At 45.7% G+C, this 22,446-nt stretch overlaps 1 protein-coding gene across 4 annotated transcripts in view; it reads left to right on the top strand.

Moving 5' to 3' along the window:
* The window catches only part of shroom2a (shroom family member 2a), a 222,176-nt gene that overhangs the window by 91,320 nt on the left and 108,410 nt on the right, over positions 1-22,446 (top strand). For 3 of the 4 annotated variants that reach the window (XM_072584506.1, XM_072584501.1, XM_072584500.1), the window contains exon 2: positions 21,147-21,298. In XM_072584506.1, the coding sequence (XP_072440607.1) occupies positions 21,147-21,298 (152 nt within the window). Of the gene's footprint in view, positions 1-6,576; positions 6,637-21,146; positions 21,299-22,446 lie in introns of those variants that run through there. The other variant, XM_072584502.1, reaches the window with a different exon arrangement.

The raw sequence follows: 22,446 nt of genomic DNA, 5'->3' as shown, positions 1-22,446 counted from the left end.
CATTGCAGAATGAATCTTCACCACATCCTACTTTTAGGTTGAGATTTAAAGGGACTGGCTACTCTAATGTGGTTGAGGAAAACCACAAGGTTGTTTAATGAGAGCGCAAAGCGACTGTTGTCTCCGATAAGATCTGTGGTAGCAGTCGGGTTCAAGTAACATTAATAGTTCAGTTTTGTTACTAAGATTGAGGGAGATGAAGTTGGCAGGTCCATCTCCTTCAAAGTCCAAAGGTGTTCTTCCACCCTAAACCTAAACCTTACAATCTCATCGTATCAGGCAGTGCTCAATGTTAGCATTAACACTTCGAGAACCTAGCACCTTGTACAACAAGTTCTTTTTGAAGTGTGTTCATTGTATGGTAGAAAAATATGTGGGACATGCTAGCATAGAAACAGGCCATTCAGCCCACTCCTTCCATGTCAGTGTTTATGTTCCATTTGAGCCTGAGCCCTGTCTTTTGAGATGATAAGATGTCTTTTGTCCTTTTTTTTTTGAAGAGAGGTTGTAATCAGAGGTGTGGAGCAGTTTATTAAGGGCTCATAAAGTACTTATCTTGGGTTTTTTTAAGTTGGAGCAATAGAAGCAGCCTGACTAGGTGGGGTCGAGCTCCCACAGAACCAGGCTCTTTAGTTTTAGCTTTTAGCAGTTACTGAGGCCTTGAAGCTGGTTGTGGAATCTCTTCTTCCTCTCTCTGTTACAGCTAAAAGCTGGGGTTCTCCTCCTGCTCCTAGAATTGCATGTGAGACTATCTATTTTACTGCCTTTGCTTTTTTCCAAGAGTGTGTTTATGGGCTGTTACACTGTCGGAACAGTTTCTGTTTAGTAATTAAATTTTCTACAATTCTCTTAAGTTTTCCAGTTGAGTTAGGTTATTCAAATTTGTTCTTTCTTTCGTTGCATTTTAACAATGGTGTACGAATGAAGTGTGTCTTACTTTACATCAAGTATTTTGACCAGTCAGATTTAATCTGGATGCAATACTTTACACTTGTCTTTAAAATAAGGAAAGGTCAGGGTCTAGATGACCTCCTTAATATACTTGAGGGGGTTTGGTCTGGTCCCTTACATTTTGCTGATCTTTATCAATGAACTCGGTGAAGGGATCAAAGGTATACTTGGATGATAAGGTAGGTGGGAAAGCAAGTTGTGAAGAGGACATAATAGGGGATTACAAAGAGCATATTGATAGGTTAAGTGAGTGGGCAAAGATGGGACAAAAGTATTTGGAAAGGCAAGGACTGATTAGGGATAGTCAACATGGCTTTGTGCGGGGGAAATCACATCTCACAAACTTGATTGAGTTTTTTGAAGAAGTAACAAAGAGATTGATGAGGGCAGAGGGCAGAGCAATAGATGTGATCTATATGGACTTCAGTAAGGCATTCGACAAGATTCCTCATGGGAGCCTGATTAGCAAGGTTAGATCTCATGGAATACAGGGAGAACTAGCCATTTGGATACAAGGTAGAAGACAGAGGGTGGTGGTGGAGGGTTGTTTTTCAGACTGGAGGCCTGTGATCAGTGGAGTGCCACAAGGATCGGTGCTGGGTTCTCTACTTTTTGTCATTTACATAAATGATTTGGATGCGAGCATAAGAGGTACAGTTAGTAAGTTTGCAGATGACACCAAAATTGGAGGTGTAGTGGTCTGCAAGGAGGGTTACCTCAGATTACAACAGGATCTGGACCAGATGGGCCAATGGGCTGACAAATGACAGATGGAGTTTAATTCAGAGAAGTGCGAGGTGTTGCATTTTGGGAAAGCAAATCTTAGTAGGACTTATACACTTAATGGTAAGGTCCTAGGGAGTGTTGCTGAGCAAAGAGATCTTGGAGTGCAGGTTCATAGCTCCTTGAAACTGGAGTGCTGTACATCTCTATGACTCTAAATGGAGTATAATGTGTGAAATTGTCCATGTGGCAGGAAGAATAAGAAGGAAGTGTCTTATCTAACTGGTGAGAGACTGTAGAGCTTTGAGATGCAGAGGGACCTCTGACCTAATGCAGGAATCCTAAAAAGTCATGATGTAGACACAGCAAGTACTCAAGAAATATGAGGGGCGCTGAATACAAAAATACTTCACTTATACAGGGCACTGGTGAGATTGCATCTGGAGTACTGTGCATATATAAGTCTCCTTATTTAAGGATGTAAATGATTTGGAGGTGATTCAGAGGAGGTTTTCTGGGCTAATACTTGAATGGGCGTATGGCTTTATGAGGAAAGGTTGAACAGATCGGTGTGTATCCTCTGTGATTGAGATAGGTCAGAAGTGGCGAGACTGAAACCTACAGAGTCCTGAGGGATCCTGACTGGTTAATGTCAAGATGATGTCACTACTTAGGGAAGAATCTAGAACTGGGGTAGGGTCACTGCTGTAAAATCAGGGGTCATCCATTTAAAAGTGATTCCGTTGCATAGAGCCGTAGAGATGTCCAGCATGGAAACAGAACCTTCGGTCCAACCCGTCCGTGCCGACCAGATATCCCAACCCAAGCATGTTTTCTCTCAGAGTCTTTGGAGCTGTCTTCCTGGAATGGTGATGGAAGTAGAGTTTTTGCGTATTTTTAAAGAAGAGGTGAATTGATTCTTGTTAGGCAAGAGGGTGAAAGGTGATCAGGGCAAGCAGGAACGTGAATTTAAGATTACAGTCCATATCAGTGATGATTATCTTGATTCTTCTTCACAGATGCTGCTAGACCTGCTGAGCTTTTCCAGCACCATCTGCTTTTGTTTCTGAACTAGATGGGTAGCACATTTTTAAGGGCCGTGTCATAACATACAGTGTTGGTAGCAGCCTTATGGGAAGAATGTGGATGCACTGGAAAAGTTGTAAAATGTTTGACAAAGATTGATCCAATGCATATCATCAAACTGAGGAAAGGTTATGAGGATGTTGGCAGGAGTGGGAGGAGGAGGAAGATCCAAACTAGAGGTTAGACAGGACTGTAGTTGAATGTCTCATTCCGATAAACGGCACTTCAGACAGTGTAGCACTCCACTGGGAGGGTCAGTGTCGATTATTGTGCTCAGATCACTGAAGTGGAGCTTTAACTCTCAGAGGATGAATGTGTGACTAACTGAGGCACCTTAAAGCAAGGTTGGGGGAAATCAAATGCGTGAGCTTGGCAACAGAGGGAAAAGTCTTTGTACCACGCTGAAAGGTTGCCTCTCTTTCCATCAGCACGTCGGTAATTGTGGAAAATGTGTCTTACGTTGAAAAGGAGCTCAGTCTTTCTGCAGTCTGTCAGTATTTATTACTACTTGCTCCTGATCTGACATGAAAGGAATGCTCTTTGTAAATGTGGAATCAATTTAAAAGCCTTGTCTGCAAGTTATCAGAATACACTCCATCGCTGTGAGTACTCCATGGAGAGCCTGGGTTTCTGATGGCACTCCTCATATTGCAGATTGTTGTCCGGTGAGAGAGAAATGGAAACTCTGTTGAAGCACTCATGGGTGGGAATTTTTCATCATCTCAGTCCTAAGCGGCTCACTCCTGTACCCTTAAACTGTGACCCCTGGTTCTGGTCGTCAGGAACAGTCTTCTTGCATTTACCATGGCTGGAATTTTATACATTTCTGTGAAATCACTCACTCCCCCTTCAACACCTCCCCCCCCCCCCCCCCAACCTCATATATAGAAACCCTTGATATATCATTCTTGCTGTCCCAGGAATGAGTCTGGTAAACTTTGGTTGCACATCCTCCACAGCCTCCGTCTGTAATCTTGCCTGAGGTAGAGGCCAAAAAAGCGCACAATACTCCAGGTGTGGCCTCACCAAGGCCCTGTACAATTGCAGCAAGACATCACTGCTCCTGCACTCGAATCCTCTCACTCAGAAAGTCAATGTGCCATCTACTTACTTCACTGCCTGTTGCGCCTGCATGATAATGTTCAGTAATGGATATCCGTCATCTCTACCTGATAACGGGTGGTGTTTTTTGCGACATGTTAAGACATTAAAGCTGCATTGTTCATCGCAACATTTGTTCTTTAACCAACTTCATAAATACAAATTGGTTGGTCATATTGCTGTTTTTCTTTGAGAGCTGGCTAGAGCAGAATTGGCTGTTACATTCCCTACATTACAGAACTGACTACATTTCAAAAGTACTCCATCGGCTGTGATTCACAAGCCCTTGGTGGTGAGGTAGTTTCCATGTTTTCTGTCTAGCTGGGCGAGACTTGTCCTGCTCCAGGTAATTGTTCCATGAGGAATGCTGTAGGGATAAGTGGAGAATCGCTGGAAAAGAACAAGAGACTGAAATTAAGGCTGGCAGAACTTTGCAATGATGTCACTCAGTCTGCCAAGTAAGTCAAAATTGCAGCATTATTCAAGGCTTTGCTTAACTCTTTTAAAGGGGTGAACTTCCTGCAGGGTAGTTTTTTTTTAAACTATTCACTGGTTAGTGCTGCTTTACTTAGTGACAACTCAGGGGTCCCTCACTGGTCACCTTCAGACTGGGGTTTAGCATCTTCCCTCCTTTATTTTTAATTCATACACGGGATGTGAACATCACTGGCTGGGCCAGTATTTTACTGTCCACCCCGAATTTCCCAGAGGGCATTTGAGAGTCAATCATGTTGCTGTGGGTTTGGAGTCACGTGTAGGCCAGAACAGGTAAGGATGTCAGTTTCCTTCCAAAAAGGACATCAGTGATCCAGATGGGATTTTCCAACAATCAGCATTGGTTTCACAGTCATCCTTAATGCCAGATCTTTGTTGAATTCAGATTCCACCATCCATCGGTGTGGGATCCAAGCACAGCTCTCCTTATTAATAACCTAACGTTAATATTATTAATATTAATATTAATAACCTTATTAATAACCTAACGTTAATATCATTGGGCCATCACTTCCCCATCCTCATTCTCCTCTTGTGTCTTTGTTTACATCTGGCAATCACTGGTTTCAAATTCTGAGAAAATAATGGTGTTTTAATGCTCAGCTGAATGAAAAATGTTGCTTTAATTATTTCATAGGGTATGGGCTTGACTGGCTGGGCAGCCCTTGTTTATTTTAGATGGTATGTGTGTGTGTGTGTGTATAGGAAAAGCTCCAAGTGCATTCACAAAGTTTGCAAGAGCAGTAGGAATCCAACAATTGGCTCGTGGATTATGATTGGTAGGGTTTTGCCAGGTAGTGCTGGACCAGAAGTCTGTCTCAGTGCAAAAGCATCTCTAGAGAGAAAAAAAATCAGTTCAGTATGTCAAGCAGCATGTAGCAACAAATGTGTCTCAGTAGGGGGGCAGGCATTAAACATAAGCTGGAGTTGTAGTGTTGTATTCAGTTTGACCTCTGCCACTTCATGTGACACGGCAGTGAGCAAAACCTGGCTTCCCAAATCATCAAAGCAGCTCATCTCCAATAAGAACCATAGCCAGGCAATCCCTCATTCATTATCCGTCACTGTGAATTCATTGCACAGGCTGTCAATTGGGTTACCAACTCTGTCTGCACATGTTTTCAATACTGATGTGACTTCGACTGGGAACATTGAACAGGACGTGGCGATTAATGAACTTAGGAGGTGTTCCAGCACTTGGAAAAGTACAGAAAGAATTCAAGTGGAACGATGTGTGTCAAAATGTGGCCTGGTTTGCTGTCATTGGAACAGAGTGTTAATCTGTTTGGATCACAAATTGGCCATCTGTCACTTGCCAAACAGATAATTATCTACCCTATTCCCCCAGTAAAAGCCGTGTAGTTTCTTATGAGTAGCATTTACATGTTGGATCTCAAGGAGATGGAACCAGTTGGATATTTGACTAGCATTTGTTGAATTGTTTACTTTATCAGTTGAGTTCCGTCTCTGGGAAGTCACCAGTTTATTCAGCTGCAGCGTTGACCTTTGGCCTGAGTGAGGGATGGGCCTTGTGTACGCTGTGCATGTATATTATGACCTGACAGGAAATTCAGAATTAACCAACAACTGCACTTCAGACCAGGACTGCCCTCTGCATAGTACAGTGAATCCACATGTGATGCACTGAGTTTTTGATTGCTGGTGAGTAATAGATACTCTGGTTGGACATGTGACTGCAATCCTCATATTGGCAAATGTGAATTTGAAGCGTTTTTTGTGCTCGTTAGCAAAACATAGAAATGAAAAGCAGAAAGTCTGAATTGTTTTGATAGTCGTGAGTGTTTCCCTTCCTTAGTTATCGAATAGTGGGAGATGTTCATTGATATACACACACATACACACACACACACACATATTCTGGATTAGTGGTGCTGGAAGAGCACAGCAGTTCAGGCAGCATCCGAGGAGCTGTAAAATCGACGTTTCGGGCAAAAGCCCTTCATCAGGAATCCACACACATCCAGCTGTATTGTTTCTCTTTATGTAAAGGATTTCGACTGAAAATGGTATGTGTGGCTTACTGTTTCTTTTATCCACCCCCATGGCTAATCATTTATTTCTGCCTGACGTCTGTTTAAACCAGTGGCGATCATGTTTTCCTTTCTGATGAGCGAGTGTCAAATGTGTGGATGTTACGAAGATTTTCCTCAAGTTCAAACTCAGGTGCACTTTGTACCTTGACCATCTTTATGACAGGAGAGGAAAGCTAGTGGAATGTTGGCCCTGACTTCAAGGGGAGTGAGGAACCCTTACAGGAAGGTGAGAATTGTCTAAGGTGCTGGTGAGATTCTATCTGAAATACTGTGAGCAGTTTTGGTCCCCTCGTTTAAGGTAAAATCATGTCATTGGAAGCATTCAGAGAAAGTTCACTAAGATGATCCCTGGTATGGAGGGGTTGGCTTATGATTGAAGGCTGAACAGCTTGAGACTCTGCTAACTGGAGATTAGAAGGATGAGAGGTGATCTCATTGAGAAGTGTAGGATTCTTAATGGTCTTGAGGTAAATGTGGAGAGGATGCTTCACTCGTGGGAGAGCCCAGGATGAGAGGGCATAGTCTCAAAACAACTGGCTGCCAATTTAAGACTGAGATGAGGACAAATGTCTTCTCTCTGAGAGTTGTGTGTTTTTGGAACTCCTTGTCATGGACAGCTGTGGGGGCAAAGTCCTTGTTTACGTTCAAAGCTGAAATAGATTCCTGATCAACACAGGACTTGAGAGTTATGGGGAAAGGAAAGTGGACATGAGGAATGTCAGCTAATTATGATCCTACTGAATGGCAGGGCAGGCTTGAGGGGCCGAATGGCCTTACCCCACTTCCTATTCCTTATGGTCTTAAGGTGGATTCAAAAAGGAAAGTAAGTGAAGTGGCTGTTGGTCCTGTAAAGAGAGAGAATGGGGAAGTGCGTTATCGATGATAGGGAAATGGCAGATGCAATGAGCAAATATTTTGCCTCTGTCCTCACTGTGGACGATACAAATCAAATCCTGTACCATCTGTAAATCAGCAAGTAGAAGGGAGAGGAGAATTTAGTGCAAGTAGAGTCACAAGGTAAGTAGTCCTGAGCAAACTGATGGAGCTGTGGGCTGAGAAGTCACTGGATCCAGATGGAATTCAGCCTACGGTCTTAAAGGAGGTGGCTAATGGTGTCGACGCACTGACAATAATTTCCCAAAAGCCCCCTGGATTCAGGTGAAGTGTGATTGGCCTGGAATGTTACTGCTCTAATTCAAAACGAGGGAGACACAAAGCAGAGAATGGTTAGCTGATTTATTTGACATCTGTCATGACCAAGAGTTAGCATCAATCGTGAAGTGCAGCCAAGCATTTTGAGAACCTCAGGATAATTGGGAAGAGTCAACATGGTTTCATTAAAGGAAATCTTTCTTTAATCAGTTTCATTAATGCTGCCTCACAACACCAGGGACCCGGGTTCACTCTCAGGCGACTGTCAGTGTGGAGTTTGCACATTCTCCCTGTGTCTGCGTGGGTTTCCTCTGGATGCTCCAGTTTCCTCCCACAGTCCAAAGATGTACAGGCTGGGTGGATCGGCCATGCTAAATTGCCCATAGTGTCCAGGGATTTGCAGGCCAGGTGGATTAGCTGTAGGAAATGCAGGCTTACGGGGTCAGGGTAGGGAGTGGGTCTGGGTGGGATGCTCTTCAAAGGGTTGGTGTGGACTCAATGGGCCGAATGGCTTGTTTCCACACGTTGGGGATTCTATGATTCTACAGACTGTAGCACAATGTAATCTGGCCTATTCCTGTCCATTATGCTCAGTGTGGTAATGGGGACTGTGTGTGTGTGTGTGCATCCATCGTGACGTTTCTATAATTTATTTATGAAGACACTCCGTTTATTTCAAAGTCAGGAGCTGATAAGTTCCTCATTAATAATCGCCAAAGACATTCTGTTTCTGAGGGTACCAGGCTTGCAACCAATAAGAGAGGCCTTTAAATCTCACAACTCAGCATGTTATTACACTCCCAATATCAGGAGGCTACTGGCCTTGACGTTTCTACAGGTCTCAAGAGATAGAGAACACAATGCACTGAGGCAAGCTGCTTATCTGGGAAAATTAAGGCTATGATTCATCCAGCGCCTCTCTGTCAACATCCAAATAAACTATGCAGAAGCAAATGCAGACTCCACATGTTCTAGCCCCAGCAATATTGTGTAGTAAAAGGGTCAGGAAGTGCTTTCCCAGTCACTTTCTTTCACAACTCAGCTCAATGCGGTGCCTACTGTCCTGGTTTCTCTCTGTCCACTCGCATCATTGGGAACTGAGGTTGGTAGACAGCGCCTCACTGGTCCTTGAGGTAGAAGTCTCACCTTCATTCCCAGTACTGGACTGAATCCAAGTGTGACCTTGACCAAGCCCTCTGACACTCGAGAAGTGTTGAGTCTTGTCTCGACAGTGAGACTTTGCTGTGTTAACGGCGCTACGCAAATGCACCTCGGGTTACAATTTCCTGTCACAGCCGGAAGCCAGGGTTTACAATTGGTCCAATTTGTGCGGAAAAAGCGCCGAGAAAAATTGCTGGAGAGACTCAGCAGGTTTGGCAGCATCTGTGGAGAGAAAGCAGAGTGAACGTCTCACAATGTAACTCTTCATTAGAATTAACTTCACTCAATTCTGATGAAGAGACGCTAAACCTGAAAAGTTCACTTTGCTTTATCTCCACCAGATGCTGCCAGACCTGCTGAGTCTCTCCAGCAATTTCCCTTGTTGTTTCTGATTTCCAGTTTCGACAGATCTTTTGGGTTTTCTTCCGATTGGATGAAAATGTAGACAAATGGCTTGTTGACCGGGTTGGGACTGAAAGCAGTTGGGAGCATGCCTAATCTGGTCTCATCGGTTATAAGCCCATTGCAGGAGAAAGTGAGGACTGCAAATGCTGGAGATTAGAGTTGAATGTGTCATGCTGGAAAAACACAGCAGCTCAGGCAGCATCCGAGCAGCAGGAGAATCGCCATTTCAGGCAAGCGCCCTTCAGCCTCAAACACTGATTCTCCTGCTCCTCGGATGCTGCCTGAGCTGCTGTATTTTTCCAGCACCACACTCTTGATTATGCTTTTCCTCAGTCTGACCCAGACTCAGTTCAATGGGGCTGCTTTGGGGAATCACACCTCTACAGAGCAGGCCTGAGCAGGTGACTGGCAAGTAACACTCACACCACACAACTGTCAGCTGATGGCCATCTCCAACAAGGCTGAACCGCATCATCATCATTCCTGAACATTCCATAGCATTACCACCATGGATGGGTAGCACGGTGGCTCGAGAGTTAGCACTGCTGCCTCACAGCGCCAGGGACCCGGGTTCGATTCCAGCCTCAGGCGACTCTCTGTGTGGAGTTTGCACATTCTCCCCGTGTCTGCGTGGGTTTCCTCCGGGTGCTCTGGTTTCCTTCCACAGTCCAAAGTTGTACAAGTTAGGTGTATTGGCCGTGCTAAACTGTCCCGTAGTGTCCAGGGATGTGTAGGATAGGTGTGGTAGCCATGGGAAATGCTGGGTTAGGGGGATGAGTCTGGATGCGATGCTCTTTGGATGGTCAGTGTGAACCCATTGGACAAATGGTCTGTTTCCACACTGTAGAAAATTCCGTGACTCGCTGACTATCAACTTCTGGGTGGTTACCATTGGTGAGAAACCGATCTGGGCAATAATATAAATACCCTGGCTACAACAGGGGTCATGGACTGGGAAGTCTGTGTCTAGTAATTCACCTCCTGACTCCCCAAAGCCTGTCACCATCTCCAAGTTGTAAGTCAGGGGTGTGATGGAATAATCTCCACTTGCCAGCAACACACCTGAGAAACCCTATACATCCAGAGGTAAGTGCTCAGTTCAACACCAGTGTCCTGCATCACTCTGTACAGACACAACAGTGTGTACCGTCCACAAGAACTCCAGCAGCAACACATCAGGGTGTTTTGCAAATCCCGCAGCCTTTACCATCCAGAAGAGCAAGGGCCACAGGTATGTGGGAACTCTGTCACCCCTAAGTTGCCCGTCATCCCGAGCTGGAACTTAATCACTATTCATTCAGCGTTGCCTTCTGCAGCTCCCTCCCTTTCAGCGTTGCCAATGTTCTGACAACATACTGACTGCAGAGGTTCAAAGCAACTCACCACCAACAGCAATTAGTGACGAACATTCACCCAGGCCTCACGGGTGAATGTGTGAGATCAAGGAGAATAGGAGGCTGGTTAAAGGTGGGAACTGTTAGTTAAGGATGGCATTTGTGCAGTAGTTAGAGATGACTTTGGTTCAGGAGACCAGAGCATGGAATCAGTTTGGGTGGGGCTGAGGAAAAGAATTAGCGGTGGGAGTGGTCTGCAGGCCACCCTCTGAGCCGTGGCCATCATGTGGGACAAACCGTGGAAGAAAGAAAATTACATGCTTGTGAGAAAGGGACGGTAATAGTTGCAGGTGACTTTAATCTCCAAACTGAGTGGAAAAGTCAGATTGGTAGCAGTGTGAGGATCATAGAAGGCTTTCAATAGAGTTTCTTAGACTATAACCTTTTGAAATAAACCAGAGACCGGGATAGCTTAGGTTGGCTGTTGAGATTAGGGTGGTGCTGGAAAAGCACAGCAGATCAGGCCGCATCCGAGAAACATGAAAAATGATGTTTCGGGCAAAAGTCCTTTGTCAGGAATTCCTGATGATGGGCTTTTGCCCGAAACACCGATTTTCCTGCTCCTCGGATGCTGCCTGATCTGCTGTGCTTTTCCAGCACCAGTCTAATCTTGACTCCAATCTCCAGCATCTGCAGTACCCACTTTCGCCGAGTTAGGCTGGCTGTTGTCCATTTTGACACAATTTATGAATGACCTGAGAGTAGAAGCACCCCTATGTTCCAGCAACATCAAAATGAATGAATCTTACAGCCAGTTTGAGAGAGAGAAGGTTGGGTCTGAGGCTGGTTTTGTAAGTGATGATAATGGCAACTCAGTGTGCATGAAAACTGAGCTCAGTGAAGTGAGCTAGCATTCTAGGCTAGAGGATAGATCACAAATGGCAGAGAGGTTAGGAAATATTTCAGAACACTCAGACCACTCTGACTATGAAGAAAAATCCTAAACTGAGGACCCACCAACCATAGTTAACTAGCAAAATTAGGGAAAGCACACAATTTAAGAAAAAAATTAACTGTGCAATGATGAGTGCCAGGTCAGATGATTAGTAGGAGTTTAAAGAACAATGAAGGAAAAAGTTAGTCAAGAGGAAGAAGTTAGAGGATGAAAGGAAACAAAATAGGAATGTAACAATGTATAGCAAGATGATCCATGGTCCTACTAACATGTTATAGAGTTATACAGCATGGAAATGGACCCTTCAGCCCAACTCCTCCATGTTGTCTAGGTTTCTTAAACTGAACCAGTCCCATTTGGCTCCTATCACTCTGAACCTTTCTGATCCATGTACCTGTCTCCACCACCTCCTCTGGCAGCTCATTCCATATCTCTGCACCACCCTCTGTATGAAAAGGTTGCCCCTCTGGACCCTTTTGAATCTTTCCCCTCTCCCCTTAAACCTATGCCCTCTAGTTTTGCACTCCCCACCCTGGGGAAAAGGCTATTCACCCTCTCTATGCCCTTCATGATTTTATGAGTCTCTATAAGATCATCCTTAGGCTCCTGGGAAAACCTTATCACTTATCCTTCTAATACAGGATACCATTTTTCCAATCAAAGTCGACTTGCCGATGAGTCAGCATTCATGCGGTGTAAAGTGTTGTTTTCCTTTACTCTGGTATTCTTATGAATTATCCTGATTGAGTGAAAATCTTGGTCAAAATGTACCCTGCCTTCAGCAATACACGAGCTCTGCACCAGCAAACACTTAGTTGCCTTATTTGAATTGAAAATGCTGGTGAAGATTATCATCCACAGAGGCAAATGAAATCTTCCCGAGCTTACTCGGATAAATGTTTGCCCCTAGGGTCTGTGTGGGATGCAAACCCCTTTGAAAATCTGGCTGAGTGCCTCAAATAAGCTGCGGTCCAGAGTAGTTGGAAATAGATTCACTTCCAGCTCCATTACCCACCAACATCACAGGCCGTTTGTCCACATGATGCTCCTGATCAGAGGCCTTCCATTTACAAACAGAAAAGCTGGCTGCAGGCTTCGAATGTTTCTTCTGGAGGTGTGCCTGGTGTTGGGCAAGGCAAGTATTTATTGTCCGTCCTTAGTCGCTGTGTGAAGGTGGTTGGTTGACCTTCTCTGAGCACTGTTGTCCACGTGTTGAACGTTTATCCACAGTACTGCCAGAGAGACCCGGGATCTTTGTCTTTGGCAGTGTATGGAGATGGCATGTCATGTACTGGTGGACTTGGAGGTACTGGGGGGTCTCCTGTTTGCTTGGAAGTAAGGCAACTATGACCACAGTACTGCCGTTCATTTTTGTCCAACCCTTGATGATGATCCATGTTTTCTTGTCTTGACGACAATGCTGTTCAGGCTATCCCAAAGCTTCATTGGTTAGCCGTGCACTCTGTGAGATGGCTGCACATACAGGGTTAAAAGGCCGTTCCTGAAGAAGGGCTCATGCCCGAAACATCGATTCTCTTGCTCCTTGGATGCTGCCTGACCTGCTGCGCTTTTCCAGCAACACATTTTCAGCTCTGATCTCCAGCATCTGCAGTCCTCACTTTCTCCGCATATACAGGGTTAGCTTGGATTGCTGGTTTGTGATGCAGAATGATGCCAACAGCGGGGGTTCAATTCCCACATCAGCTCAGGTTACCATGAAGGACTCTCCTTCTCAACCCCTCCCCTCGTCTGAGGCATGGTGACCCTTGGGTTAAAGCCGCATCAGTCGGCACTCATGAGGGAGCAACCGTACCGTCTGTAGGGTTATGGTGACTTTGCCTTTTTGTACCAATGTGAGTTTCCTATCACTTCAGTTACCTGGGAGAATGGCTCAAGTACATAAAGGTGGTTGTTTGTTGTTGCACTAGATTCAAGTACAAAGGCTTTTATCTATTTTGAGTATTATACAATCATGGGGTCTCCCCACCCCCTTGTGATTTACAGTTAATGCATTAGCTTTTTGAAGTCACTGTTGCAATGTCGGTGATGATTTAGATCCTTCTACAAACTAAGGAAGCGCATGCAACATCACAGTGAATTCCTGGTGGGAATATTACTGGGCTAGGAATCCAGAGTGCAGACTCATGCTCTGAGGACAATCCTCCACAGCAACCAACAGAATTTAAATGGGATTAATGATTCTGCAATATAAGCCAATTTCCATAATCATTGTACAAACCCATCTGCTTCACTTAGGTCATAGAAATGTACAGCATGGAAACAGGCCCTTCGGTCCAACTCAACCATATATCCTAACCTAATTTAGTCCCATTTGTCAGCATTTGGCCCATATCCCTCCAAACCCTTCCTATTCATATACCCATCCAATTGCCTTTTAAATGCTGTAATTGTACCAGCCTCTAGCACTTCCTCTGGCAGATCATTCCATACACGCAGCATCCTCTACGTGATAATTTTGGCACTTAGGCCCCTTTTAAATCTTTCCCCTTTCAGCTTAAATCCATGCCCTGTAGGTTTGGACTCCCCTACCCTGTGTAAAAAAAATACCATGACTTCACACCCATCAGTGTCACAGACCCTTGACTATCCAACAGGCCATGCACAGTTTAGGGCCAACAAGTCATGGGCAATATTTTTACCAGCAGTGCTCACATCTAGGAAATGACTTTTTAAAATAGGGTCATAAAGTTGCATGGTTTCAGCTCTTCATGACATTTTTTGATGTTCCCAGTCTGTTGTATTTTATTTGGAATACTCTTCACTGATTTTCCCACCACCTGATGAAGGAGCAGCGCTCCGAAAGCTAGTGCTTCCAATTAAACCTATTGGACTATAACCTGGTGTTGTGTGATTTTTAACTTACTGTCAAATGTGACTCTCTCTGCAAACCAGGAGTAACTTACCCAGGAAAAATCAAAGGGATTTTAAAAACGAATGAGGAAAGAACTTTTCCGGACTTCAATTCAACTTTGTGGAAACTTGGGAATCAAACTGCATTTGCTTAGCAAGTTGATTACTTTTGACAAGACAGATCCTGAGTGGCTTGAGGCGTTTAAAGTTGTCGAAGGATTTGAGTTAATGGAGCAACTACTTCTGCTCATGGCCGGAGCAGGGTGGGGGCACACAGAAGCAGGGAGTACGCTCCTCATAGTAAAGGCCAGACTGTTTTGGGAGGCAAATCAGGAAGCAGTTTTCCCACCCAATGGGAAGTGAATGTCTGGTACTGACTCCCACCCCTACCCAACCTTACGAAAACAAGGCAGTGTGTAAAAGCTCCAGGAATCTACTCCACAGATTGATCTTTCCTACTGACTCTCCAATAAACAACTAAGTTACGGTGGAGATCAATTGCTCAGTACAATGGGCCGGAGGGTCCGACTGGCCTGTTCTCTGTCTATGTGCAAGTCAGGTCTGAATGGTTGAGAACGTGTCGTTCTGTTGTGTACGTGTCTGAACATGACAAAGTGCTGCAGCTATGAGCGGCTTTAGTGCTGACGTGCCCATGGTGCTTTCTGTTACCAGTGTTGTGGCACTGCCAGGGTGGGTGTGCGTGGAAGAGCTTCAGAACGCGGCTTTGTGATTTCCTCTTATCTCTCAGTAACTGGTCGGCTGGATAACCAGTTAAACATCGATATTCCTGCTGAAATGTCGGCATGGTTCCAAAATGCCATTGGCGTGAAGATGTTAGTGTGCTTGTGTGTGTGTGTGTGTTACTGGGCCAAGCTGTAGTTTGAGTCAGAAATGCTTTAATTTAAAAGAAACCCCTGGTTTCATCTTGGAGTTGGAGTTGTGTGTGGAACCAAGTTTCTTCGAGGTTGCTCTCACTCAGCCAAGTCATTGTCCTAACGCCAGCACAAGCCGGGAGAGAGAGTTTGCCACACCTCCCCTACTCTGGGAGTCGTGCCAGTCTTGTCCACCGTTCTCTCCCAGGGTTTCTGCTTGGGAGGTGCTAACCTAATCCAGAGAAAGGCCAGCTTCAGCATCCCTCTGTTTGCTCCTGAATATCAAACTTGGAAAAATAGCCCAACATCCGAACACCAGGTCATACTTGCTTTTTTTTTATCATGATGTTTTTCTCTCTTCCCAAAGAGGAAGATTTGCATTTACATTGAAAGTTTTGTAACCCTGGGACAGTCCAAAGCACCTTACAGCAAATGAACGGACTTTGTGTCATCACTGATTTTAAAAACAGCAACCTTATTTTCAAGACGAGCGTCCAAAAACAGCTTTGTCAAGGTAATGTTGCTTCAGTCCCACTGCTCGCCCCTCATTACACACCGGTGGTTTAACTATCAGGAGGGGTCACCGCACTGTTGATGAAGGGAAAGGTGGGAAGGAGGAACTTTGTGGTAACCTCTGTCAATGTGGGTTCAATTCCCACACTGTTGGTATCACTGTGCATAGCAAACAAGCTGAACAGCCAACTGAGCCAAACAGCTTTGTAACAGTAATGAGGTAATCTGTTTTAGTGATGGTGGATTGGAGACCTGTATTGGCCAAAGCCCTGCCTGCTCTTCCTTGCAGTGTTCTCTTGGGATCTTTAATTTTGAGGATTGATTTTGGTGGGCCCTTCATCACCGAGGGGGTGCTGTACTGCCTGTGGTGCATGTTTCAGATGAGACACTTTGAAAGTGCTTTCCCTGTCGCTGCGTGGCCTGAAGGTTGTGAAGGGACATCATCCGGTCCAGGTGAAAGTGCTGCAAATCTTCACTTTTGAAACAAACCCTTCAACCGGAATCAAACCTCTGCCTACAGTCACGCAATGTGTCCTTTTTAAGTTGTTCAGTCAGTCGGAATCAGTGCCCAGAAGGTATTGATGTAAGCTGTTCCTTGTTAAAAAATAAAAGCACCGGCAAATATTGGCTTATCCGTTACTGGCTCAACTGAGTCATCTTTTATTTGTAAAGCTCAGTTTGGCACGTTGTCCATTTGTACATTGATATGACGCCTGATTGTAAACCTCACCGATGAGGGTCTTGGTGCTGCATTGGAGATTGGAAGGTGCACTGTCTTTGAATCTGAGTACTGAATTGTGAGAGTCTCCCACCCTGTGGTTCTCACCCAGCAGTAAACTGTGCAAATGTACGCTGCTTTTTAATTGTTTTATGGGATGTGTGCATCACAGTCAAAGCCACTGTTCATTACCCAGTCCCAGGGTTTCCTGGGGAAGCCAGTGATGAGCTCTATTCTTGAACTGCCGCAGTCTGACTTGTGGGTTCTGGGGAGACAGAAGGTGAGTTACTCGCCATGTAGTTCCCAGCCTCTGACCTGCTTTGGGGCCACCGTATCAAGATGGCTGGTCAAGGTAACTGACAGCAATGACCTACTGCCTCAGACACAATGAGCCATTCAAAGGTGTTTCACAGGAGCTTTATAAAATGAAATCTGACACTCATTAAGACATCAGGTCAGAAGAACCAAAACTTGCCCAAAGAGGTGTGTTTACTGAAAGGATAAAAGCGAGGCAGAGAGGACGGTTTGGCAGTCGGGGCCTAGGGAACTAAAGCAGCACTGATGGAGCGGTTAAAGTCAAGAGGCAGGACTTTGAGGAGTGCAGATGCCTCGGAGGGTTGTATAATCTGAGGAGATTTTATAGGTAGGGAGGAACAGGACATGGAGTGTTGGGGAAATCAGAATGAATGTTTTAACATCAAGCCTTCGGTTGACCAGCAAGCCAGAATGAGTGAGCAAACACGGGGTCGGTAAGGAACCAGAACTTGATGCAAGTTAGGGCCTTGGCACCTCAGGTTTGGAGAAGCTCCACTTGGCAGAAGGTAGAGTGTGGGACATCAGCCAGAATGTGTTGGAATAGTCAGATCCGAAGGGAAGGGGAAAAGGCGTGGGTGAGTTCTTCAGCAGCAGTTCAGCTGAGACGGGGCAAAGACTGAGTTAGGAAGCACGAGCCCTCATGGAATATAGGGAGAACTAGCTATTTGGATACAGAACTGGCTCAACAGTTGAAGACAGAGGGTGGTGGTGGAAAGTTTTTTTTTTAGACTGGAGGCCTGTGACCAGTGGAGTGCCACAAGGATCGGTGCTGGGCCCTCTACTTTTTGCCATTTACATAAATGATTTGGATGCGAGCATAAAAGAGATGCAGTTAGTAAGTTTGCAGATGACACCAAAATTGGAGGTGTAGTGGACAGCGAAGAAGGTTACCTCAGATTACAACAGGATCTAGACCAGCTGGGCCAATGGGCTGAGAAGTGGCAGATGGAGTTTAATTCAGATAAATGCGAGGTGCTGCATTTTGGGAAAGCAAATCTTAGCAGGACTTATACACTTAATGGTAAGGTCCTAGGGAGTGTTGCTGAACAAAGAGACCTTGGAGTGCAGGTTCATAGCTCCTTGAAAGTGGAGTCGCAGGTAGATAGGATAGTGAAGAAGGCATTTGGTATGGTTTCCTTTATTGGTCAAAGTATTGAGTACAGGAGTTGGGAGGTCATGTTGCGGCTGTACATGACATTGGTTAGGCCACTGTTGGAATATTGCATGCAATTCTGGTCTCCTTCCTATTGGAAAGATGTTGTGAAACTTGAAAGGGTTCAGAAAAGATTTACAAGGATGTTGCCAGGGTTGGAGGATCTGAGCTACAGGGAAAGGTTGAACAGGCTGGGGCTGTTTTCCCTGGAGCGTCGGAGGTTGAGGGGTGACCTTATAGAGGTTTACAAAATTATGAGGGGCATGGATAGGATAAATAGACAAAGTCTTTTCCCTGGGGTCATGGAGTCCAGAACTAGAGGGCATAGGTTTAGGGTGAGAGGGGAAAGATATAAAAGAGACCGAAGGGGCAACTTTTTCACGCAGAGGGTGGTACGTTTATGGAATGAGCTGCCAGAGGAAGTGGTGAAGGCTGGTACAATTGCAACATTTTAAGAGGCATTTGGATGGGTATATGAATAGGAAGGGTTTGGAGGGATATGGGCCGGGTGCTGGCAGGTGGGATTAGATTGGGTTGGGATATCTGGTCGGCATGGACGGGTTGGACCGAAGGGTCTGTTTCCGTGCTGTACATCTCTATGACTCTAAGAAGGTTGTGAACTGACTCACTCAGACAGTTATCTGGGAAAGGGGTGAAGTTGGCAGGCAGGAGGCTGGAAGAACACAGCAAGCCAGGCAGTACCAGGAGGTGCGGAAGTCAAGTTTCAGGTGTAACCCTTCCTCAGGACTTGGGGTGGGTGTGGGGGAGCTGCAGATAAAGGGGGGTGAGGAGGGCAGGGTGGCGAAGTGGGGAAAGGTGAAGACAGGTAGAGGGTATGACCAGGTTGGTCAATGGGAGGGTTGACTCTGGTTGGTAGCAGGGAGCATTGGCATGGAGGGAGAGTGGCTAGGAAGGGAGTCGGGGATGGGGAGGGAGGTTATTTGAAATTGGAGAACTCAATGTTGAGTCCTCTGGGGCTGTAGGGTGCCCAGGTGGCAGATAAGATGTTGTTTCTCCAATCGGAGTGGTGGTAGCTGGGGAACAGGGATTGAAAGCAGTCCCTTCAGGCTTCCCAATATTGAAACAGAGGGATTTCTGCTCATCCACTAGTGCATATTCAGAGAATCCTTCTGACCGTGCAGCGACCTTGAGGCAACCAAGAGAGAGTGAGGTAGAGGTGGGTGCTGTTAGTGTACATGTGAAAACCAAAGCCTTGTCTGAGGGTGATGTTGCACGTAGACAGGAAGTAGCAGGGAACAGTAATAGATAGATAGTTAGTTAGAGCTGCTTCAGAACCGTGGCATGGGTCCAAGTCTGATTGGAGGGATTCAGCTCGGTGAAGCTGGGAAAAGATTTGGGAAGTGACAAAGCTTTCAAGAACTTTGAAGAGGAAACGGAAGTTGGCGACTGGATGGTATTTTTGGAAAGTAGAGGGTTGATGATGACCAACTTTAGGGAGACTGTGAGGAGGACAACATAGAATCCAAAAGGACATTGACAAGTTGATGGAGTGGGTGGCTAGGTGGCAGATGAGGTTTAATGCAGAGAAATGCGGCACTTTGGGAAGAACATTTAAAGACAATATAAATTGGGGGTTATAATTTGGAGATGCCGGTGTTGGATTGGGGTGAACAAAGTTAAAAATCACGCACACCCGGTTTAATTGGAAGCACACTAGCTTTCGGAGTGTCCGAAAGCTAGTGTGCTTCCAGTTAAACCTGTTGGACTACAACCTGGTGTGTGTGATTTTTAAATTGGGGGTGTAATTCTAAAAAGGTGTGCATGAGTAGAGGGTGCCTGTGTGTGTGTGTGTGTGTGTGTGTGTGTGTGTGTGTGTGTGTGTACGGCTCATTGAAAGTGGTAGGAGAGGTGGAGAGAGAAGTTAATAAGGCATGGATTGTTCTCAGCTTTATTCATGGGGCATAGACTACAAGAGCAAGGAGTTGATGTTGAACTGGTTAGACCTCAGCTGGAGTACTGGGTACATTTGTGGGTGCCATGTTATGGGGAAGATGTAAATGCGCCGGAGAGGGTCCAGAAGCGATTTACAAGAATGGTTCTCGCAATGAGGAACTTCAGTTGGGTGGTAGGTTAAAGAGATTGGGACTGTTTCTCTTGGAGGCAAGTAGGCTAAGAGGAGATTTGACAGAGCGTTTCACAGTCACAAGTGGGCCAGTTAGAAACAACAGGAAGAAGCTGTTTTTGCTCCTAAGAAAAAAAATAATGAGAGCACGTGGATGAAGTTCAAATAAAGCAGGAGTGATGAGGAAAAAGAACAATTTCCACAGCAAGTAGTTAGGGTATGGAATACACTGCCTATGAATGTGGTATGGGCAGCTTCAATTGAGGCATTCAAGAGGGCTTAGGATAATTACTTGGATAGAAGTGGCGTGCTGGGATACTGGGGGGAGAAAGCAGGAAGTTTAGACTAAGGAAGGCACAATGGCTTCCTCCCTCACTCTAACAATTGTGTAATCCTGAGAGTGGGCCCTCCTGTATGTTGGTAGTAGCAATGGTAATGTCATTGAGTGTCAAGGGGAGATCACTGGATTCTGTCTGTAGGAGATGGTCATTGCCTGGCATTTTTGTGCTGGGAGTATTTTTCAGTTGTCACCCCAAGTCTGAATATCATCCAAGTCTGCAAATGGACAGGCGATCTGAAATGTCTGCAGAGTTGTAAGTGTTGAACATTGTGTAGTCAGCAAGCGTCCCCACTTCTGATCTTCGGAAGGTCATTGATGAAGCAGCTGCTTGGGGCTGGGACACTACCCTGAGGAACTCCTGCAGAGATGTCCTGGAGCAGAGACGATTGATATCCAACAATCACAGCCGCCTTCCAATGTACTGGGTATAACTCCAACCAGTGGAGAGTTTGTTCCTGGATTCTCACTGACTGGAGTTTTGCTGTGTTTCCTAGATTTCACATTCGGTCAGATATTATATTGTCATGTTACCAAACCAAGAGTACCCCGTTCTGACCAAGGGTCACTGGGCTCGCTATGTTGATATTACTTTCTGTCCACAGACCCCGCCAGACCTGCAGGGCTTCTCCAGCACTTTCAGATTTTGTCTTGGGTCTTCAGCGTCCGCAATTTTACTTCGGTCTTCCTCTTGGTAATCCAGTGATTCCCTGTTGATGAAGGATAATAATTTCACCCAGGGCAATGGGAATTGGCTCCACTTTCACCATCCTCTCAGGCAGCGCGATGCAGGTCACGGCAACTCACCAGAGTGGAGAGTGTGTGGAAACGTCTGTGCTCATTCAATTTGTCTGTGTTTCTTTGCAGATCGAGGAAGGGAGTAAGGCAGCTGCCGTCGGCAAACTCCAAGTTGGGGACGAGATGGTTGGCATCAACGATGTGATCCTCACCGGCTACAGACAGGAGGCGATCTGCCTTGTGAAAGGCTCTCACCGGACTCTGAAACTGGTGGTGAGAAGGTGAGGCACTAAGCAAAATCGCATGGCTGTAACCTTGACTGTTACCTTGGCAACGGTGGTTTTTGTCCATGTTCCAGAGGTGGCTGATCCACTTAGAACATTACAATGTCGTACGGGCCCTTCAGCTCTCGATGGTGCCCTGTGGAACCAAGCTGAAGCTCATCTACACCTACACTATTCCATTCTCATCCACCTGGTTATCCAGTGACCATTTAAATGCCCTTAAAGTTGGCGAGTCTACTACTATTGCAGGCGGTGCGTTCCACGCCCCGACTACTCTAAATAAAGAAGCTACCTCTGACATCTGTCCTGTATCTATGTCTCCTCATTGTAACCATCACCATCTGAGGAAAAAGGCTCTCACTGTCCACCTATCTAATCCTCTGATCATCTTGTATGCCTCTGTTAAGTTACCTCTTAACCTCCTCCTTTCTCAAGTTGCTCAGCCTTTCCTCATCACACCTTCCCTCCATACCAGGCAGCATCCTAGTAAATCTCCTCTGGACCCTTTCCAACGCTTCAAGGCATGAGCTCCTGCAAATGTACGCAGTAGGCTAGGCAGCATCTGGGAAGAGAGAGTGTGAGAGAGAGAGAGGGAGAGTAAGGTCAGGTTCATAAACACACACTTGGTTCTCGAGTTTGGGCCCAGCGTTTGATGTTCCTTTCACAATCATGAGTGGCACTTTGCATCCCAAAATAGACCAAGTATCATTTCCCTGTTTCCTGAATGTCCGTCTCCTGTCAGCCGATTTCCTCCCTGTGACATGCCGACATGGTGGAAAGCCGTGACTCATGATGACACGGCGCAGCTGTGGTTGGGCTGGGGGGTGTTCTCCTGACAGCAGAGAAGGTTCCGGAGGGAGGCTTTCAGCACCATGAACGGTTCGAGTAAACAAGGACAGCTCAAGGGTCACTGACCTGAGGGTGTGGGTTCTTGGGTAGAAGAAAACAGAAAGGGATAAGGAGGAGTGCTGCATTTTAACACAGTGAACTGTTATAGCGCACTGTCTGTAAGGTTGGTGGAAGCAGGTTCTATAGTAGCACTGAGAAGGCAAGTGTGCAGGGCAACCGGGAGAGAACGGGGTGGGTCAGCCGATTTAGTGAGCACTTTAAGAGCACGATGGGGTGAATATATTTCCTCTGTGCTG

Source organism: Chiloscyllium punctatum, chromosome 15, assembly GCF_047496795.1.
Source record: "Chiloscyllium punctatum isolate Juve2018m chromosome 15, sChiPun1.3, whole genome shotgun sequence".
NCBI lineage: Eukaryota > Metazoa > Chordata > Chondrichthyes > Orectolobiformes > Hemiscylliidae > Chiloscyllium > Chiloscyllium punctatum.
This window is presented reverse-complemented; position numbering and strand designations above follow the sequence as displayed.